This window comes from Sporothrix schenckii (assembly GCF_000961545.1).
Source record: "Sporothrix schenckii 1099-18 chromosome Unknown Cont49, whole genome shotgun sequence".
Lineage (NCBI taxonomy): Eukaryota > Fungi > Ascomycota > Sordariomycetes > Ophiostomatales > Ophiostomataceae > Sporothrix > Sporothrix schenckii.
Genome location: NW_015971150.1, coordinates 526,169 through 544,154, shown reverse-complemented (window position 1 = coordinate 544,154; position 17,986 = coordinate 526,169). Strand labels below are relative to the sequence as shown.

At 52.4% G+C, this 17,986-nt stretch overlaps 4 protein-coding genes across 4 annotated transcripts; 3 read left to right on the top strand and 1 right to left on the bottom strand.

Annotated features, from left to right (window-relative positions):
- Positions 1-5,075: 5,075 nt before the first annotated feature.
- On the top strand, positions 5,076-6,270 carry SPSK_00546 (RTA1 domain protein; the record flags this gene model as incomplete). Its single annotated transcript, XM_016727512.1, has 2 exons — positions 5,076-5,094; positions 5,183-6,270. 2 exons carry the CDS (start codon positions 5,076-5,078, stop codon positions 6,268-6,270), a joined length of 1,107 nt encoding a protein of 368 aa, XP_016582723.1.
- Positions 6,271-9,980: 3,710 nt separating this feature from the next.
- SPSK_00495 (uncharacterized protein) lies at positions 9,981-11,639 on the top strand (the record flags this gene model as incomplete). Its single annotated transcript, XM_016727463.1, has 1 exon — positions 9,981-11,639. One exon carries the CDS (start codon positions 9,981-9,983, stop codon positions 11,637-11,639), a length of 1,659 nt encoding a protein of 552 aa, XP_016582722.1.
- Positions 11,640-12,361: 722 nt separating this feature from the next.
- Positions 12,362-16,111, bottom strand: SPSK_00387 (white collar 1 protein; the record flags this gene model as incomplete). Its single annotated transcript, XM_016727356.1, has 1 exon — positions 12,362-16,111. One exon carries the CDS (start codon positions 16,109-16,111, stop codon positions 12,362-12,364), a length of 3,750 nt encoding a protein of 1,249 aa, XP_016582721.1.
- Positions 16,112-17,056: 945 nt separating this feature from the next.
- On the top strand, positions 17,057-17,305 carry SPSK_00637 (uncharacterized protein; the record flags this gene model as incomplete). The annotated part of the gene is made up of 1 exon (XM_016727597.1): positions 17,057-17,305. The coding sequence occupies one exon, from the start codon at positions 17,057-17,059 to the stop codon at positions 17,303-17,305; it is 249 nt and encodes an 82-aa protein (XP_016582720.1).
- Positions 17,306-17,986: the final 681 nt, after the last annotated feature.

Below are 17,986 nucleotides of genomic sequence, written 5' to 3'. Positions count from 1 at the left end.
AGCATCCCGACCCAAGCTCCCGGAAAAAGCTTGAGACACAGCACGGCCGCAGGGTAGAGTCGCCAGGGGGGAGGACTGGCGGGCTACGATCTTCCTTCTTGGTCTTCGTCCGTCCCTCTGACGATCTCTTGAAGCTGTTTGGGGCATGTTCTCCCCAGTCTCTCATTCGGCCGGGTAGGGCAACCTTATTTGCATAGCTTGGAAACTGGGGTCCTCGCCTGCATGGGCCCCAAAAAGGTCTTTCGAGGTCTAGACCGTCCTCTCCCCCAAAGCCCCTCGTCAAAGTTTGTGGCATGCCCGCCTGAAGGACAGAGGCCATGTGGCTGACCCGCCCATGTGCAGCTTATTCTGGCAGATGCTTGCCAGAATTAAAGTATGTCAGAATACTTGTGCGCGCGGCGCACAGGATCAATCACTCTTTTAGAGCGCAGTGCTTGCTTCCATGAGACGGTGTCCCTATAGAGTACGGCCAGCTCGTTTAACGATGTTCTGACTATCCATTATCCATTTCGTTGAAGCCGGTGATACGACATACGCCTCTTTCTTTGTCGTCTATAAGACCCCCCTCCCGGAAATATTGTTTCTGATATGGAATAGCCTTGTGCCTGCCGCATTGTGTTGCATGCCAAGTGCTTGCCACATGGCAAGGGGACAGGACTGGGTGCTTGCATGTGGACACACGAAACTATTCCTTCCCAAGGTCAATCCTGAGCAGGGACTCCAGGCGGCGTTTCCGATGCAACTATGCCGTCAGCCACATGATAAAGTCCGAACACGGCCCGGAAGGGAAAAGTATAACTGAATGAAGGGTAACGAAGGAAAAGAAACGGAAGAAAGAGGGGGAAGACGGCCATAGAGAACAACTTAGATCTCAGATCGTGAGCTCACTCGGCATCAGAGATTGTAACTGTGGCCGCTTCACTCCTCTTAAGTCAAGTTCTGAATAAACAGCCCAACCTTTGATTCTAGGGACATACGTTCTTTCCAGCTGGACGGGACGAAGCTTATTATCAGCTCGGCTGACGTCGTCTGTTGTTCACAGAAGCGGAACAAATTGTGGATTGTGCGAGCAAACGCATTGTTTCCTTTGTATTCCTAACCTCTCCTAATGTGTCCTCCTGGCAGCCACATACCTGCCTTGCAAATAGCTGTCATACCAGGCTTTACGGCTTCTTTCGATATGCCTCACTCCTTGCTTATTCCATTCCATCGCCCTCAATCAGTTGTGTGCATTTGAGACGGCCAAGATAAGACCGCTGACTAGAAAGTCAAGTAAACCTGTTTCCAAACAAACCCCTTGCTTTTGGGAAAATTTCGGACTGTGCAGCCGCGCCCAGGAGAACATAAGGAAGCAAACAAATCGAGATACAGCTAGAGATGACCAACCATCCGGTACGGATGGAGTTTCAATAGAAAACCAGGTGTTTTCCGAGTGGAGGCGCCGAATATGGGGAGATGGTGCCTGAGGCCCCAAAGGCAGAACATGAACAGGAAGGGAACGGCCTATAGATGGGTCGATACGCGATGGACTATCAACACGTTCGCAGTCGTATTTTCTTGTGTCGTGGACGCTCCTTTTCTTTATTGGTTCGTGGTGATATATATTGTATTGTGGTCATCCCGGCAGAGATTCTCCAAGGCGATTTCCGGATAGCTAGTTTAAAGTGTATCATATAAGAGGATAAAATAGTAGCTCTTACTTCTGTATCGATTCAAATTCCTTGGGATACTGTGTCTGTGTTTCGTAAATAACTGTGCATCCGTTAGTTTGATTCCTTCCATGTGCGCTTAGATTTTCCAAAGATTACTTACACGGTCAGATGGTCTGCAACAATAGCTGTGGCTCTACAATGACAGATGGTTTCCAGTTTACAACATTCTCAAAAGCAGAGTGTTGTATTAGGAGCAAGTGTCGTACACTTAAGCAAACTATGAGAGTAATGCCGTCCGTATGCAAAAACATTGAACATCTCGTATCGCACGAAGGCCATGTAGGAGGAAGCCCAATCTTGCTGATTATGTCGCCAGGCCTGGCCATTAAAATCAAACCGAAGTTGTCCTTGGCCTCAAAGGACGTATTGGGATTCTATGAGCAATGAAGGGTGTGTCAGTGACTGCTTCATCATTGTTGTTCTTGTATTGCGATAGACGGCCGTCTTAATGAGCGGTATAGACATGAAGGCTAGCAATGTGCACAATTATTTCGACAGTCATGCCGACTGTCAGTTACGGCATAATCCAAAATACTCTCAGAAATATCTGGCTTTGTGCGACACGAGGTCCGAGGTACGTGGTCATAAATGACGTCAGTGAGGAAGCTCTCTTCAGCCATGCTTGGACGAATTGGCTTAGAAAATGCCAGTGTTCATGAGATACAGCCAAGTTCATATATCTATTTACAAGCAGTCATTTTTTTTAAAAAAAAAAATACGAATTATTTGAAAATTGCTTTCTTGGGGGGGGGGGGTTGAGGTCAGTAATGATTGATGAGAAAGTAGCCGCATAATTATCATAACATACATCGAAAAATAAAGATGCAAAGTGAACGTAAAAATATGGATTTTTTTTTTAATAAAACATAAACTACTGTACCCAGTCCAAGCTGCAGACAAAAAAAATTACTTGAACACCCGAGGCTCCCAGACGTCAGACAAAAGACCACAGAGCACTGCTTCACACTTCAAGTGGGTCTCCTTGCCTCGACCTGGCAGTCGTCTCCCACTACCATACCAAGATGACGTTAGATGTCTAAAGGACACCACATGGTCTTGACCTTCGGACTACGGGTACACAATTTGTATATTGTCGAAACTGCACACCCACGAGAACTCCCGACCGATTCGACCAGTCTTTGCATCTGGATGCGACCCTTTGTGGCTGTGCTTCTGACCCGCCCGGTCTCCGTCTGCTATTTCGCATGCCGGGCAACGGCGTGGCACTGCAAGCTTCCGGTCGTGAAATTGGATGTGCCAAACCTCGCGGCTTTTGTTTTTAGCGCGGTGAGAGCTTGGCTAACAGTCGGGTTCTGCGTGCCGGCTCACCGTTTCGATATGCGCCTTGACGAAAGCCTCGTGAAAGTCTGACAAACAAATGGAGGCTTGGACAAATTTGTGGTACTCCACGGAGTAGGACAAGAGGACATGCAGGGCGCGGAGTTGGAACCGGGCAACTGCACGACACATTGCCAATGGGGGCGAGGAGATTGCAATAGGAAGATGAGTGACAACGTGAGGGACGAGCTGTTATTGTCCTGGCTTACTGGGGGCCTATGTGGACTAGATGCTGTCCTTAACTCGACACGAAAAGTGTAAAAGGAACGCGGTTGATACAAAGATTGGCATGGCAATGTCGCTATCGACTGTTATTCGCCAACAGAGCCCGAACATTGTGACGTCATAAGGGCACAAAGACTTTGGATGGAGGAGGCTGAGGAGAGAATGGAAAGGGATGAAGCGACTTTACAGAACCAACCAGGTTCAAGACAGAAACGGGACAAAAATATGAGAACAAGGTCAAAGGACAAGTGTATGGTATTGCCGTTGACCGACCTGTAAAGAAACTCTCCTTTAATACACCTCTTTATCCTTGCCTCGTCGTATGTACCATCAGGAGCCTCGGCCGTGCCAAGGCTGCTCTCGTTGTCTTCCTTTCGTATCTCGTCTTTGAGACCAGGCAACAGAATAATCGAGGCCTGGCCCCATCGCATCTGGGCGTGTAATAACAACATCTGCTCAAACGGGAAAGCGGCCGTGGGAAGACTGGCTCTGTGGTTGGCCCAATGACACAAAACGAACTCCACCCGCAACAACGCGAGATACGGGATCCAGGCACCTGTTTCCAGTCTTAGACCCCAGACTGCACCAAGCAAATGGTACAGACCACTGCCAAGGCTCCGAAAAGGATGTCTGCAATTGTACGAATTAACAGTGCACATTGTACATATTACTCCGTATGTCGTACTTTTCGACCAGAATCGACCTTGTTATATCATTAGCGTATTCCGCATCACATCGGTCTGCCGCTGTGTGGATTTCGGCATGATCCAAAACATGCAAAACCCAAAACGGTGAAACCATACGCCGGCTTACCTACTGTTAGCAGAATGGCCATGGCATGAAGGCACAGCAGGGCGCATTTGGCAAAATTGTGGCGTCCTCGATCCGAGTTCTTTTCGACAGCCGTTTCAAAGTCCAGTGTATCTCATCATGGGCCCTGTGCCTGAGGATATGAAGGTGATATGACAGTGACATTGCCAGCAAGGCTGGACAGCGCAACAAACGACCCAAAACGGAAGTTTGTGGGACTGTTCGCTCTGCGTCTGGTGGCCACAAAACGCCGCGCCTCATTTGCGACGACTCCTTACGGTGTGTCTGGCTGTGCACAATCGAGCGCTGCGTTTGTCCGTTTTTTGATGTCTTAAGTTCTGGAAAAAAGGCTTGGCGAGTTTAGCATGTCCGCCAGCCAAGCGTCGTCCAATCGCGTGCGGCGATCAACAATACGAAATACGACCTTCCCGTGTGGAGCCTCCCCATGATCTCCACCCAGAAAACGGTACCTGGTGTGTTGACGCTTTATGTTATGCTTGATTTTTTGAGTGGCATGCTGGTTTGGGTTGGCAGGGCTTCAATCGGTGGCCACGACGAGGCAAAACCGTCAATCTCGGGCAATGTATGCCGTGGATGTCATGTATCAGCGTGTTACTGCCCCTTTCTTCAATTGGGACCGGTACTCTGGCTAGGCAATCTTTAAACTTCGGAGAGAAAAGAATAATTTTTCTAGTATATATATCGTCGTCCGACTTCCACCTCTATCGGATGTTGTTCTTGATTTTGATCTTCAAACGGCACCACCATTGGTATGAAGCATCTTCAACTACCTATGCCAGGACCTCAATACCTTATACACCTTGCTCACCCTGCCCACCACCTTTGTCCACCAAAACAGCATCTCCATCTTTGAATATCACCATCGACGGGCTCACTATCGCCGGCACATATTTTTGACTCCCTTTCTTTGAATCGTTTTTCAACACTCTCAACACACCCAGCAGACAACCATCACCACAACTGCCCATCATGGAAGACGGAAAATATGGTAAGCATCTTTGCCAGCACACGCACATCATCTTCTACGACGGCCTCTACCGCTCCTTCGTCCGACCTCGTGCTCTAACAAAATACAGTCGACGGCAGCATCTTCATCTACGCCCCTAATAAGGGTGCCCCGGTGTTCTTCGCTGTGGGCTTTCTCGCTTCGTTGGTGTTCCACATCTGGCAGTGCATCCATTACAAGAGCTGGCGCCTGACCGGCCTCTACGTCTTCTCCAACACGCTCTTTACGGCCGGCTACATAGTCCGCGAAGTCGGCGCCTTCAACTACGGGAATGTCGACGTCTACATTGCCTCCACGGTGCTCATCTACGCCGCTCCGCCGTTGTTCGAGCTCGCCAACTACGTTGTCCTCGGCCGCATCCTCTACTACGTGCCCCATCTCTCGCCCATCCACCCGGGCCGCGTCCTGTCCACCTTTGCTGCCATCTCGTCTGTCGTCGAGGCCCTCAACGCCAACGGCGCCGCCTACAGCGCCAACAGCACCCTGCCCAAGAGCAAGCAGGACATGGGCCACGCCCTGCTCAAGGCCTCGCTCATCCTGCAGCTCGTCGTCGTCGGCCTGTTCCTTCTGCTGGCCATTGTCTACCACCGCCGCACCCTCAAGAACAACATCCACAACAAGAATCTCACCAACGCCCTCACCACGCTCTATATCAGCACCTCGCTTCTCCTCATTCGCACCATCTACCGCGTCGTCGAGTACTTTAGCATCGACACGCTGCACTTTACCGACGGCGTCGACCCCAGCACCTTCAGCCCCATCCTGCGCTACGAGTGGTTCTTTTACGTCTTTGAGGCTTCGCTGATGTTCACAAACACCTGGCTCATCAATTTCCGCCACCCGCGCCGCTACTTGCCCAAGTCCACCAAGACGTACCTGTCCCGCGACGGCGTCACCGAAATCACAGGCCCCGGCTACAAGGAGGAACGCAACTTCTTGATGACCATCATCGACCCCTTTGACGTGATTGGCCTGCTCCAGGGCCGTGACAAGAAGACGGCCTTTTGGGAGCAGCAGGAGCAGCAGCTGCAACAACAACAACAACAACAACAACGACAACAGCCGCACTCCTCGCACGGCGACAAGATCCCGCTAGCTGCCAACGGCCGCCACGGTCCCAAGCCGAGCAACGAAGAGGATCTGGAGGCCGGTCTGTGAAAGCACACAAATCGAGCGAGCGCCTAGCAGGCAAGCTGGCGAGCAATGTGTGTGCGGAGAGGTGAATGGTCTTGTTTTGGGGGAGAGAGAGAGAAGGAGGAAGAGAGAAGAGAGAGTGTGCAAGACTGTCCTTGTCACTGAAGTTGTATACCCCGTCGAATCGTTTCGTTCACTATTTACATCGCCATCTAGGTGCTGTGGTTGCAGCTGGTCTTTCGTTATCTTGCCTTTTGGGGTGGAGCTTACTGCTGTCCATTCCTTGTCCAATTCGCTCTTTCGTTTTGATTTCCTTGCCTTGTACAAATAGATCATTAGAACGACCACTTAATATTGAATTTGTATTCCGTGTCTCTCACCTACTCAACGTCGTACTGTTCCTTATTCAGCCTCGCAGTTGTGGTCCAGGCTTTTTACACGAGGCTGAGAGCGGCTGTTCCCGATTACACGATGCCAGGCGGCCGTAACGCGAGCAATGCGACGGATCCATCATCCTTCTTCGGGACCGTCTATTTACAGCATGCGCAGGAATTCCGCGTCTATTAGCTGCTCGCGGCGACCCCGAACCGTATTCCCACGCTTTGCCTCGCTTTGCCTCGCTTTGCGCATCCCTCCAAATTCCCAACGGGCGTTCTTCCTTTGGTGCTTCCTTTCCATATTCCAGGCTCCTTCTACAATACTGTGGCTTTGCCGTCCCTGAGGCTCCTTCCTCCGGGGCGCGCGTGGGTTCGTCGTTGGTTTTGAGCTCTGACGCCGTCGGCGCGGAAGTCAAGGGCTGCGTCGCTCTTGCCTTCACATTTGGTAAACACGACAGTTCTTGATTGATTTGTGTCATCTTTCCACGGCACGCATAGACAATGACACAGCAGCGTCGTGCCTTCCGTCTACACTACCTCCTACGCTTGGAAAGTGCGCAGACGCGACTTCCCCGACAGTTGCGTTCTTGCCTGTAAAAATTCGAGCCAAGAAGCCCCTTTTGTTGTGATTGCTTTCCATCTTGAGTCTTGGCCATTCATAAGGTATCTAACCTTTCTTCCTCAATTGCAATTGCCATGAAAGGCCCTGCGCACCGTCTTCTGCCCGTCAAAGATCGCCGCCAATAACACACAAAAGGCATTTCCAATCCGACACGTCTCAGTGCATCCCCCAAGTGCATACGGAGTATGGGGGTGCATATCTGTGTCTTGTGCGTCTTGTGTCAACTTCGACATGTGCCGTACCGCGACGGACGGAGAAGGTTGCATTGGATTTGAACCGCCGACTCAGAAGTTGGGGTGAACGGCAAGGTCCACAGTGCTTTGTTGTTGGAACCACCGGAAACACGACATGTTTCGTTTCGCGCAGACTCATGGTGGGACATTGCGTCTTGTCGTTGGCCTTTCTGTCAAAGTGGGATTGTGGAGCAGAAGGGCAAAGGGCACCTGGAGAAACATCAAGAGCACTGCCCCAGACGATCTGATGACCCTGGAGGAGAGGACCATCTCCTTCAGTGAGCAGTCCACAGTTCCCACTTGCTGAATCTCCACCATATCACGCCCTTCAAGCCTTATACGAAGTACTTCGTACTTTTTTTTGAGAGCGCCGTTTGCGTGGCGGAGCCTCCTGGACCCACTAAAGTCCACAGCTTGGCCACCGCGAGGCTAACACAATGACAACAAACGCAAGAGAAGTCCAAGACATCATGACACTGTCAATCAATGTGAAGAAAACACCAGTACAACTGGCACACGAGTGCCAAGTACAGCCTGCAAAATTTGAGATGCCAACGTGGGTTTGAAATCTTGAGGCCAAGACAATGCAGAACGCGGGGCGATGGAGAAACAAGAAACGACCTGGCGTGACAAAACGTTAAAGGAGTTTCTTTTATCTAGCGACGTTTTTTCGACGGCAGAGGAGCTTATGGCCACAAAAACCATGCGCGACCTGACGTTTCCAAGCACACTTAAGAAAGGAGAACGTCCTGCGAACACAGTCATCGACATCGCCACGCCGAGTGGACGCGCGCTCTCTTGTCAACATCGCCGGCTGCACATCAGGCCGTGCGGGAACATAACTGTAAGATACAATCCGGATAGTAGCATCTCATTGCAAGCCCATTTTGTGTACTTACAAAAAAATCTATGTGCAGAGAACTACCCATCTGTTATTTCCATCGTCTGTCTGATGGGGCAATTTCGGCTCCCTGTCTCCTCACGAAAAGTGACAATACAGCCAGCGCTTTTCTTCCGTCTGATCCCAGTAACCCCTGTCTGAACCCGCTGGGGTTGCCCACATTCTTAACTGGTCCTAATTTGTTTGCTCCCATTGACAGTGGCTCTGCGCCCTGGTCAGACTATCAACGGCTGCGCCAGAATCGAGACTGAACAGGGCCTTATGCTTCTATTTACGACGCTGGCAACTGGGAGATTGTCCTTCGAGAACAGCTGCGCCCCAGAGAACGCCGGATCTCCCATCGCAAACTACCTTTACCATTCTCGCTCATCTCGCATTCATTCCCACAGCCTTTAGCAGCGCCTTTTGGATACCTCGCGTTGCTCGCTATGCACGGCCAGTCTTCTTGTGGAATCAGAGAGCCTTGTGCCGGTAATAGTGCTGGCCGACCTGCCCCGACCTTGTCATATTGTTTTGCATCCAGTGAGCAACCGGTTCCACGCCCTTTGCGAGAGCCATCGTGCTTTCTGTTTGTTCTATTTGTAGTTTGCAAGCATCGACCAGGGATGGGGCTTGGGGCGCTGCGAAACAAAAAAAAACAATACAACCCTGGCTAGGTGTTTGTCGAGTCGCAACCCCCCTGGTCCCCCTGGTCGCTTTCCACCACACTCGCGACTCTTAAACCCCTCCAGTGCTCTTCGACGGCCTTTCTCGGCCTCTTTGCTTCCTCCTCCGACTCCTTAAGAAGCCCCCCGACATTCGTTTTGACCTTTTGAACTGGACTTGGCAGATGTACGCACGCATTCCTGGCCATATTTCCATTACAGTAATGCGCTGCCAGGAGTCACGAGAAACGTTTCCGTGACCAACCCTTCTATTGTTGGCTCGTTGTTTGAGATTTTTGTTTCCGACCCATTGGCGTCTCTCGATCTTTTGACTTCGATCCCCATCCCTGGCCCACCGGGATTTCCACACAATCCTGGCTTCTCGTCACGACCTGCTTCCTTTTTGAGCCATCGCAACCGCTAAATCTCATTTCATCTCCTCACCACCTCGGCCCCTTAAACCTCGGTCTCTTTTTGCTCTGCCACCTCCCTGTCCCATTTTGCACACGGACAAGTCTACCTCTCGAGGGATTTTTTTCCCTTACTGACTGGTGGCATATCCAATACGAAGACTCGCGGACCAAAGAGGCATATTTTGCCTTCGGTCTTTTTGTGGACTTTTTGATTCTTGGAGCTCTCCTTCACTGGTGAGAGCTACCTGACTTGTACACCAACTCGACCCTCCGTGTTAAATCCCGGCTGAAGGCCATTTTGTCTCCTTGTTGTCCTATTTTTCTTTCTTTTCTTCTCAATTCCTTCGCCTCCTTTCCCCTTTTTTTGGTCTTACTTACGACAATAATCGCTGTGGCAGTGGTTGTAAGATATCTTACTCCTCCTATTGGAGCAGGAAGAGAAGGTTATGCTCATGAGCCACTCCACCGCCTCGATCCCGGCTTACACCGACGACAACTATACCGACAAGTGCATAAAGAAGATCGTTGTCCCCCGATCGCAGCCATGGCACACTGGCGGTCACAACCCGCTGCCATGATGGGCGCCTCCGAGCCCAGCCGTGCGCGTCGCATTTCTCCCGATATGGTGACAGACGCCGGCGACTTGAGCGGCGTTGGCGCGTTTAGAAGCAGTCAGTCGACCCACCGTCCGCAGGTCTACGTACATGTCGAGTTCGGTATCTCTTGGCCTTCGCGCCACGTACCAAACAACCATGTGTTTACATACAAGTCGCGTGGCTTGCGTGACCGGCGTGCTAACTTTCCGCGAGAAGCTCCGGAGCCATCGACACACTATCTGTCCAGCAGTGCTCCACCTGTCTCGCAACCAGGCTACTTTCCGTCCTTTGATGGGTTTGCCACGCCGCAACACCGTGGCCAGCAGAAGCAACGCGAACGGCACGCCGTGTGGGGGTCTCTTGAGTCACAGAGACGACGAGAGCTTCAGCAGTCTCAGAATCGCGCCCGGGAAGAGCCAACATTATTCCCACAGCAGCACCAACACAGCCAACAACGGAGACGGAATCAGTTTCAGCAACAACTGCAATCTCAACCCCTGCCGCAACAGCAATCTCAACTATCACAAACATATCTCTCCACCAGATACCAGAATCGAATGGGCCTTCCCCCTGTCGATGAGGAGACGCGCTCATCGCGATCCTCCAAGGACTCTCGGTCGTCTCATGAGCGCGGACACTCAGCGCCGCCACCGCTGAGCGGTAGCCCCTGGGACATTACGACAGGCGACGCATCGGGTCTACCGTTAAACGCTGGCGGCAGCAGGTACGCCGGCCCGACTACGGTTGGCCCGGCACGTGCCGGTCATCCGCAGATCTGGAAAGCCCTGCCCGAGCTGCCGACTGGCTATCGACTTGGTGAAGGCCTTCCCTGGTCACAAGGCCTGCCGGAGCCGGGCGTGGATCCCGATGACGAGCGGTTGCGCCCGAGGTCACAGCCCGAGGCTGGCGATTCTTCGTCCATCCATCAATCCCTTGACTACTCACCCTTTCGCCCCTTTACCAACCGCCCGACGGTCCTTCCCATACAACCAACGGATTCAGGTGCACAGCGCCAGCTGGACATTGACACCCAGCGAAAGCGCAACCTCGAGTCCCTCTCCAGCGCCATGATGACCATTGACAACGGGTTTGAAAGCCAATGGTGGAACCAGGGTGAGCGCCTGAATACCAACGCACACTCGCCAACCGCCCCGACTCAGTCAGTGTGGCCGTCGGGCATGTCCTCTTCAGCCCTTCCAGTCTCCCTGGTTTTGCCTCCATCCCTCCAGGGCGAATCGGACGACGAAGGACAGTCTACCTCCGCTCCCATGCCGCAGCAGGCCTCTTCTCTTCCATCCTCGCCGTCGTCGCCGCGACGCATCCGCATGCCTTCGCTTGGCTGGGCCATTGCCTCATCGCCAGTGTCTTCAGAACCCACCAGTGGCCCTATATTGCCGTCGCCATCCTCTATTCTGCCGCGTCACCCGCAACGGGTCAGCAGTCTCGGCAACCACCGCACGAGCCAATCCAGCCAGAACGTCGTGTCACCCGTTTCCCAGTTCACAGGTAACGACTTATGGTCGCCTGAAACTCGGAACCGCCAGCTTAGCCGATCTATGACGACCCGCTCCGATGAACTGTTCTTCCCGACTGGTCGATACGCTTGAGTGCCAAATGTACATGTCGTTTTCATTTTCTCTATATTTTCCAATCTGTTGGTTGATTTTCTGGCGTCCTTTACTCGGCTAGTGGGCGGAACATTTTGTGTTTTCCTTTTTGTCATATTGTTTTGTGCGGACGATACATTCCCGCCAGAAGATTTAGCATAGCGCCTTGCTTGAATTCCATTTCATTTGTATCAAGGAAAAAGACGTACAACCTAAAAAATTCAGCCTTATGTTACACGTCATTCATATGTTGTTGTATCACTCTTTGCATGGCTTCTGATCTCCAACTGTATCAAATGAAACAAGCCCTTTATATGTTTATTTTATTGCATCATACAAACGTGTCGTATGCTTTATGTTTGTACAATACCGCGGAAGGCGAAGAGGCCATCGCCAAGGAAAAACCGATGAATCAAAAAGAAATAAAACGCCTCCTATCATGTTCCTTGGAGACGACGCCGCAGAAATATGCCAAAAAACGGAGAAAAAAGAAACAAAGAGAAAGAAAAGTAACCAAAACCTGGGCTCGCCATGGAGCACTGCCTGCACTGCCCAAAGTAGGCGACATCGAATGTGCTTTTGATATGCCACCAAAAAAAGAAAACTGTCATGGTATCTTCTCATACAAAAGAGAGGTAATAGGAAAAAAAAAGAGATATGAAAGACTATCAACATGAAGTGAAGAGAAAGTGGAAAGACAAACAAATGCAAGAAAATACCAATTAAGTGGCCGTTTCTTGCTCTTCTCGAATGGACGTCATCTCCGTTCCAGTAGACGGAGGGACTCCAGACTGCTGGAAGAAGCCGCCTTGCTGCAAATCGGCGTTGTCATGAGAAGATGAGCCCAGGCTAGCGGTGTCACCGACGCCGCCAAGGGTATTTCTGTTGTCGCCGCCGCTGTTGTTTCCATTGTTCCAGCCGGTGTTTCCAGCAGTGGCCGGGGAATGGTGGGAGCTAGTCGATTCAGCACCACTGGTATGCTGCACGTCGTGCGGAAATTCGCGTTGCAATGGAGAAGCGTGGATGGGCGACGCAGATTTCTTGCTGGTAGCGTCCATGGCGGCACTGCCCGCAATGGTGGTGCCTCCCCCGCCACGGGACGAGTTCCGAGGCGAGACGCGGCCGACCTGCTTGGCCCAGCGTAGACCACAGCTGTTGCACAGGTCACGCTGGCCACTGGGGCCTCGTCGCCATTCGGGAGTGTTTCGCGTATGGCAGTTGGCGCAGTCGCGTGGCACGTTGCCAACACCCTTGCGCCGCTTGCGCTTCTTGCGACTTGCCAGCAGCTGGCCAAGTTCCTCCGCCAGTAGCCGGTTTGCCTTTTCCATTTGCCGCAGCTCGTACTGCCAGCTTGTACAGCGCGTGGTCTTGAGCTCGTCAAAGATGTTGTCATCTGCAGCCAGGATCGAATCTTGCGAGCCGAGAGGTATCGCGCCCCCGCCAGCCGCGGACATATACCCACCCGTCTGCGTGTCTGGTTCGGCCAACTGCCCGATTGCACCCGCTCGACTAATATCGTCGGCTTCTGTTGTTGCGACTCCCGAGGCGCTCGAGGTTCCAGCGTTGGAGTGAAGGCTGTTGCGCGAAGACGACGATTTGAGGAGTCTGGTTTGGCCAAGAATGAACGTCGGTTTCTGGCCTCTCTCGGCATCACCGGGATACAGAATAGTTGAGGATTGAAGAACTTGTCCACGGCGATGTTGTACCTCGTGGCGACAAGACGCAATGACACCGCGCCGGACTTTATCGACCGACCGGTTGAACCCAACGCGGGATTCTTTCCGCATGAGATCTTGCATACTCGTACCGATGAGAGTATCTGGTTGGAGGTCGAGCAAAGAGCGGACGTTGGACGAGACATGCAGGATCATGCCAGACGTCGACATTTTGGTCCAGATTTCGCTGTCGCCGATGCCGCCGTTGATGTCGACATCGCTACGGCGCAGTGCAAAAGCAGGGCGTTTCCGACCAATCAGTACAATGCACTTGCGGCCTTTCCCCTGCTCTACAAGCAGCGAACCGTGACTCTCGAACCATGTGTAACCGCTGCGCTTGCGACGTATCCGGTAGACAAAGTTGATCGGCTGGCCAGCCTGGGTGTCGCGCATTTCGCGTGTGACGGGCACGATGTCAGACGGGTGGCAGATGGACGACAGCGAGTTGCCCAACAGATCGGACGAGTCATACTCCAGCACGTCTTTGCAAGAAGGTGACACGTACAGAAAGACACCTTTTAGGGAAAGAACGTGGATCACATCGTCAACGTTCTCGAGGAGCATCTTGTCCCAGGACTGGCGGTAAAGGTCAGACGTGGCCGAGCTCACAATGTCGCTTCCAATGCCCTTGCTATTCATTAAACCGCTGTTGCCCAACTGCTGCAGGAGTGCAGAAACGTCGTCGACACTGAGCGTGCGTCCGTAGTTGGTGTTCCATTGACTGGTCTTGGGCGGGTCCCATATGTACTGAGGGATGCTGGTTCTGTGCTTATAGTCGATGCGCATCGAATCAGTGGAGTTGCCCGAGATGGCGTCTGGCGACTCAACGAGGTCGATTTGAAGCCCAATAAAGTATCTAAACCCATCCTTGTAGTCATCCCACGGAATAGGAATCATAGTCAAGAGGTTAAGGAACGGCTTGCCTCCCTTCCGGTAGTTGATCAGGCTTTGTTGCACCTCACGACCGGCATTCAGTTTCTCCTTGATCGTAAAAACAGCTTTGTTGTCGGTGAACTCACGGCGCGAGCCTGCTTCTACCCTTCCATCGGGCGCCTGCAAAAAGCGGCAGTTCTGGCCGAGAATCTCGTGGCTACTGTATCCAGTGAGATGCTGGAAGTTGTCGGACATGTAGATGATGGGGCAGTCATTCAATGTCGCATCGCAAACAACAAAGGCGCAAGAGAGATCGACGGGACCGATGGAGATTTCCGGGTTGGGGCGCGATGATACGTAATAGAGAGCACGGATCATGTCGAAACCACTGGAAGAGTAGTAGTTCTTTATTGTTTTGGAGGTTATTGGGGGCGGCTCGGGGCCAGCAGCCATGGTGGTTATGCTTGTCGTAGACGGCCTTTTTGACTGAGGCCTATTAGACGAAATTTGTGCAGGGGTGGGTGCGGACGACGCAGATAGGGAAGCAGACGATGTGCGGGGTATAGATCCTGGTGATGTACCGCTGCTGTTGGGATGGGAAAGCCGGCGGCCAGATGTACCGGGTGGCATATCAATTTGAGAAGGCGTCGATCCGATGGACTGTACAAACCCGCTCTGATACTGGACTGGCGGTTGCTGCTTTTGCTGCTGTTGCTGCTGTTGCTGCTGTTGCTGCTGTTGTTGCTGCTCTTGCAAAGACGAAATTTGAGATCTCGCTAATGAACCCGACGAGGAGGGAATGGCATGCGAGGGTTGGGGCGCGGTCACGAAGAGATCTAATGGAGGTGGCTGGTGGGGCTGCTGCTGCTGCTGCTGTTGTTGTTGGTTTTGCGGTGCTGCTGGGCCGCCAGCCATTAAAGACATACCATTGCTCATGTCCATGTCCATAGGAGAAGCAAAGGAGATTGCCGTTAATGAATCGCCATGTCCCGAAGAGAAATCCAGAGATGATACTGGTGCAGCACCGGACTCGGCGCCGGCGGTTGAGAAAAAGGCAAGGGAAGCAGTATCAAGAGATGAGGGATGGTTATGACCCATTTGGGACATGTCTAAGCCTGGGTAGGACATCATGCTATCGATCATGTCCTGAGGCAGAGAGGAAAAGTTGTGGAGGTCCGAGTTGGATGAGGCGAGGGTTCCAGAGGCCGATGAAAAGCCGGTGGCAGCTTGTGACGCAGTCGTGGGTTGCTGCTGCTCTGCGGTTTCCAGTGGCTGGCCGGCGCTCTGTCCCGGCATTGTTGACATGGGCAACCCAACTGTGTTGTCTGACGTCCCAAACGAGAAGTTCTTGAATGCATTTTCGACGGCACTGTGGATCTCCCCGGTTGAGCTAACGCCACCGGTGCCGGCCGTGAAATCAAGCATCGGCATACCCCCGTCTGCTCCAAGAGCGCGGAAGGCCGCAGCAGACATGGACATGCGAGACGGCCCTGTTGAGTGATGGGAGAACCCTTGCAGTGTATGAGGCAAGCTATGCCGGCGACCAACGGCGTTTGGGTGCTGGGAGTCTTGGCCGAACATGTTTGCGTCGAAAGAGCCGTCGTCAATGTTCATCATGCTCGAGTCGTTGTTGTGAACGAGCGGACTGGGACCAGATGACATGTTTGGTAGATTCTGCTGTTCATGCTGTTCATGCTGTTCATGCTGTTGTCGTTGTTGTTGTTGTTGCTGCTGTTGTTGTTGTTGTTGTTGTTGTTGTTGTTGTTGTTGTTGTTGCTGCTGCTGCTGTTGCTGTTGCTGCCGCTGTTGATGTTGTTGATGTTCCTGTTGCTGTTGGATACCGTCCATGCCGAGCGGCAGTTGGCCATTATAATAGCCGTTCATTGCGACTAACGGAGGTCAACGTGGGTGGTGGCGTGGATATGTTTCGTTTCGAAAAATCATGTGAAGAGATCGATGTGCGGTCTGCCGGCGCAACGAACAAGAAAATTATCTCTTCAAAACAGGAAATAACCTCCGGTGAGGATGTGGAAGAGGCACGATCAAGATAAAGGCCAAGGAGAGACCCGTCTTTTCTGCTTCGGCGGTAAAGGTGTGTGGTGGTACGAACTGAAAAAGAAAACGATAGGTCTCGCCTCATTCAGCTTGTCATAGAATGTAATGTTGATGTAGACTTTGGTACCGTATGCATGCAAACGCTGGGGAGCAAGAGGTCGTCTTCTCGCCGGTCCCAGAATTGGCGAAGCGGGAGGAGATGCAGAAGTTTATGGCGCTCCCAATTCACAAGCTTGGGTGCGCTGCAGCCTTGTTCTTGTCAGACAGCTGAGACCAAAAGACGTAGGGTTTGAGTACCCAAAGGTAGACAGCCGTGGAAAAGAAGGGAAGAGTTGTACGTCAAAGAAGCAGGAAGAAAGGGAAACGAGCGGCCAGATACTATCCGGACTACAGCAGAATCCGGCCAGGACAGATTCTGGGCCACATTCGTTATCGTGCTATGGCCGGCTTCCGACGCAATGCTGCAGTCTGGTGCGCAGCTTTTGTACCCGTGTAACGAGACTTGGGCGAGGGATCATGCAGTGTGCGGGTGGAGTGAATAGCTCGGGGTCCTGTAGCTACTTACGGCATGCAGCTTCGCCGAGAGCAATACACGATGTGTCGTTTGCAATTCGTCGTTCGTCGTAGGAGAGCGCCCATGGGACGACACTCAGGGATGCCATGCACAGACTGTCTGTTTCTTCCCTATGTTTTCGAGATTGCGGCCAAACCGCACGGGGCCGGGCCGGGAAAAGGCCCAAGACTCGGTGATGCACAGCAAGCGATCCTGCGAAAATGTCCGGCGCTCGGTCGTCTGGAAAGGGCGCAGTACCTGTGCAAACTCGCGAACATGAAGGGCCAGGGACAACAGACGTTTTCTCGGACACCGAGACGAACGCGACGCGGAGCGACGAGAGACAACTGCAGCTATTCGGGGGCCTTGATATGCGACGGCACCACAGTTGCGTGGCTGTCGTAGGCGGCGTACCGCTATGGTTGTCGATACCGTCGTTGTCGTTGTGGCGAGTTGAGGTTGCGGTTTGAGCTTTGCAGATGTCGCCGACTGAGAGATGTGGCGGTGCGGAAATGTTTGGCGGTGGTGGTGCTCAAAGAGGAGTTCTGGCTTGAGCGGCAGGCTAGCTCCGGGTCTGTTGGCGGAAAAAAGAAGGGGTGGGACAGGGCAGGGAGGGGGACAGGAGTCAGCTCCAGGAGCGTGAGTGGTCGATCCGCGGCGATCACGTCTTGCGCATGCCGAGTGGAATTCAAAACGCAGCGGTTGCAATAGTGGGAAAGAGCGTTCAGTACGAAACGGGTGCAAAGCCATAATTTCCCAGTTTGGAAATACAGTGAATTCGTGAGGGCCCACAGTAACTGGCAGAGACAGGAAGGGCAGAGCTCCAAAGGGTCTTCTCTCATCTGCCAGCAGACTCCCACGGACCTCTTGTTTTATTTTTATTTTTATTTTTTAATTTTTTTATTATTTTGTATTTTAACAGGAGGCCGCAATCGTTGTGGTGGCCGAGTACTGCACATGGGGAACTCTAGCACATGCTTGTCGTAGTGCCATCCGGGAAACCCTGAGTTGGTCCTTCCCCCCCAGTTATCCATAACGCCGTGTCGTACTTGCAGTTTTCGCCTCCAGAACCTGGGCTGCGCAAGGCAAGAGCGACCCTGGAAATTGGCAGCAGCGCTGCATTCTATCGACTACTACCTGCCACTCTCACT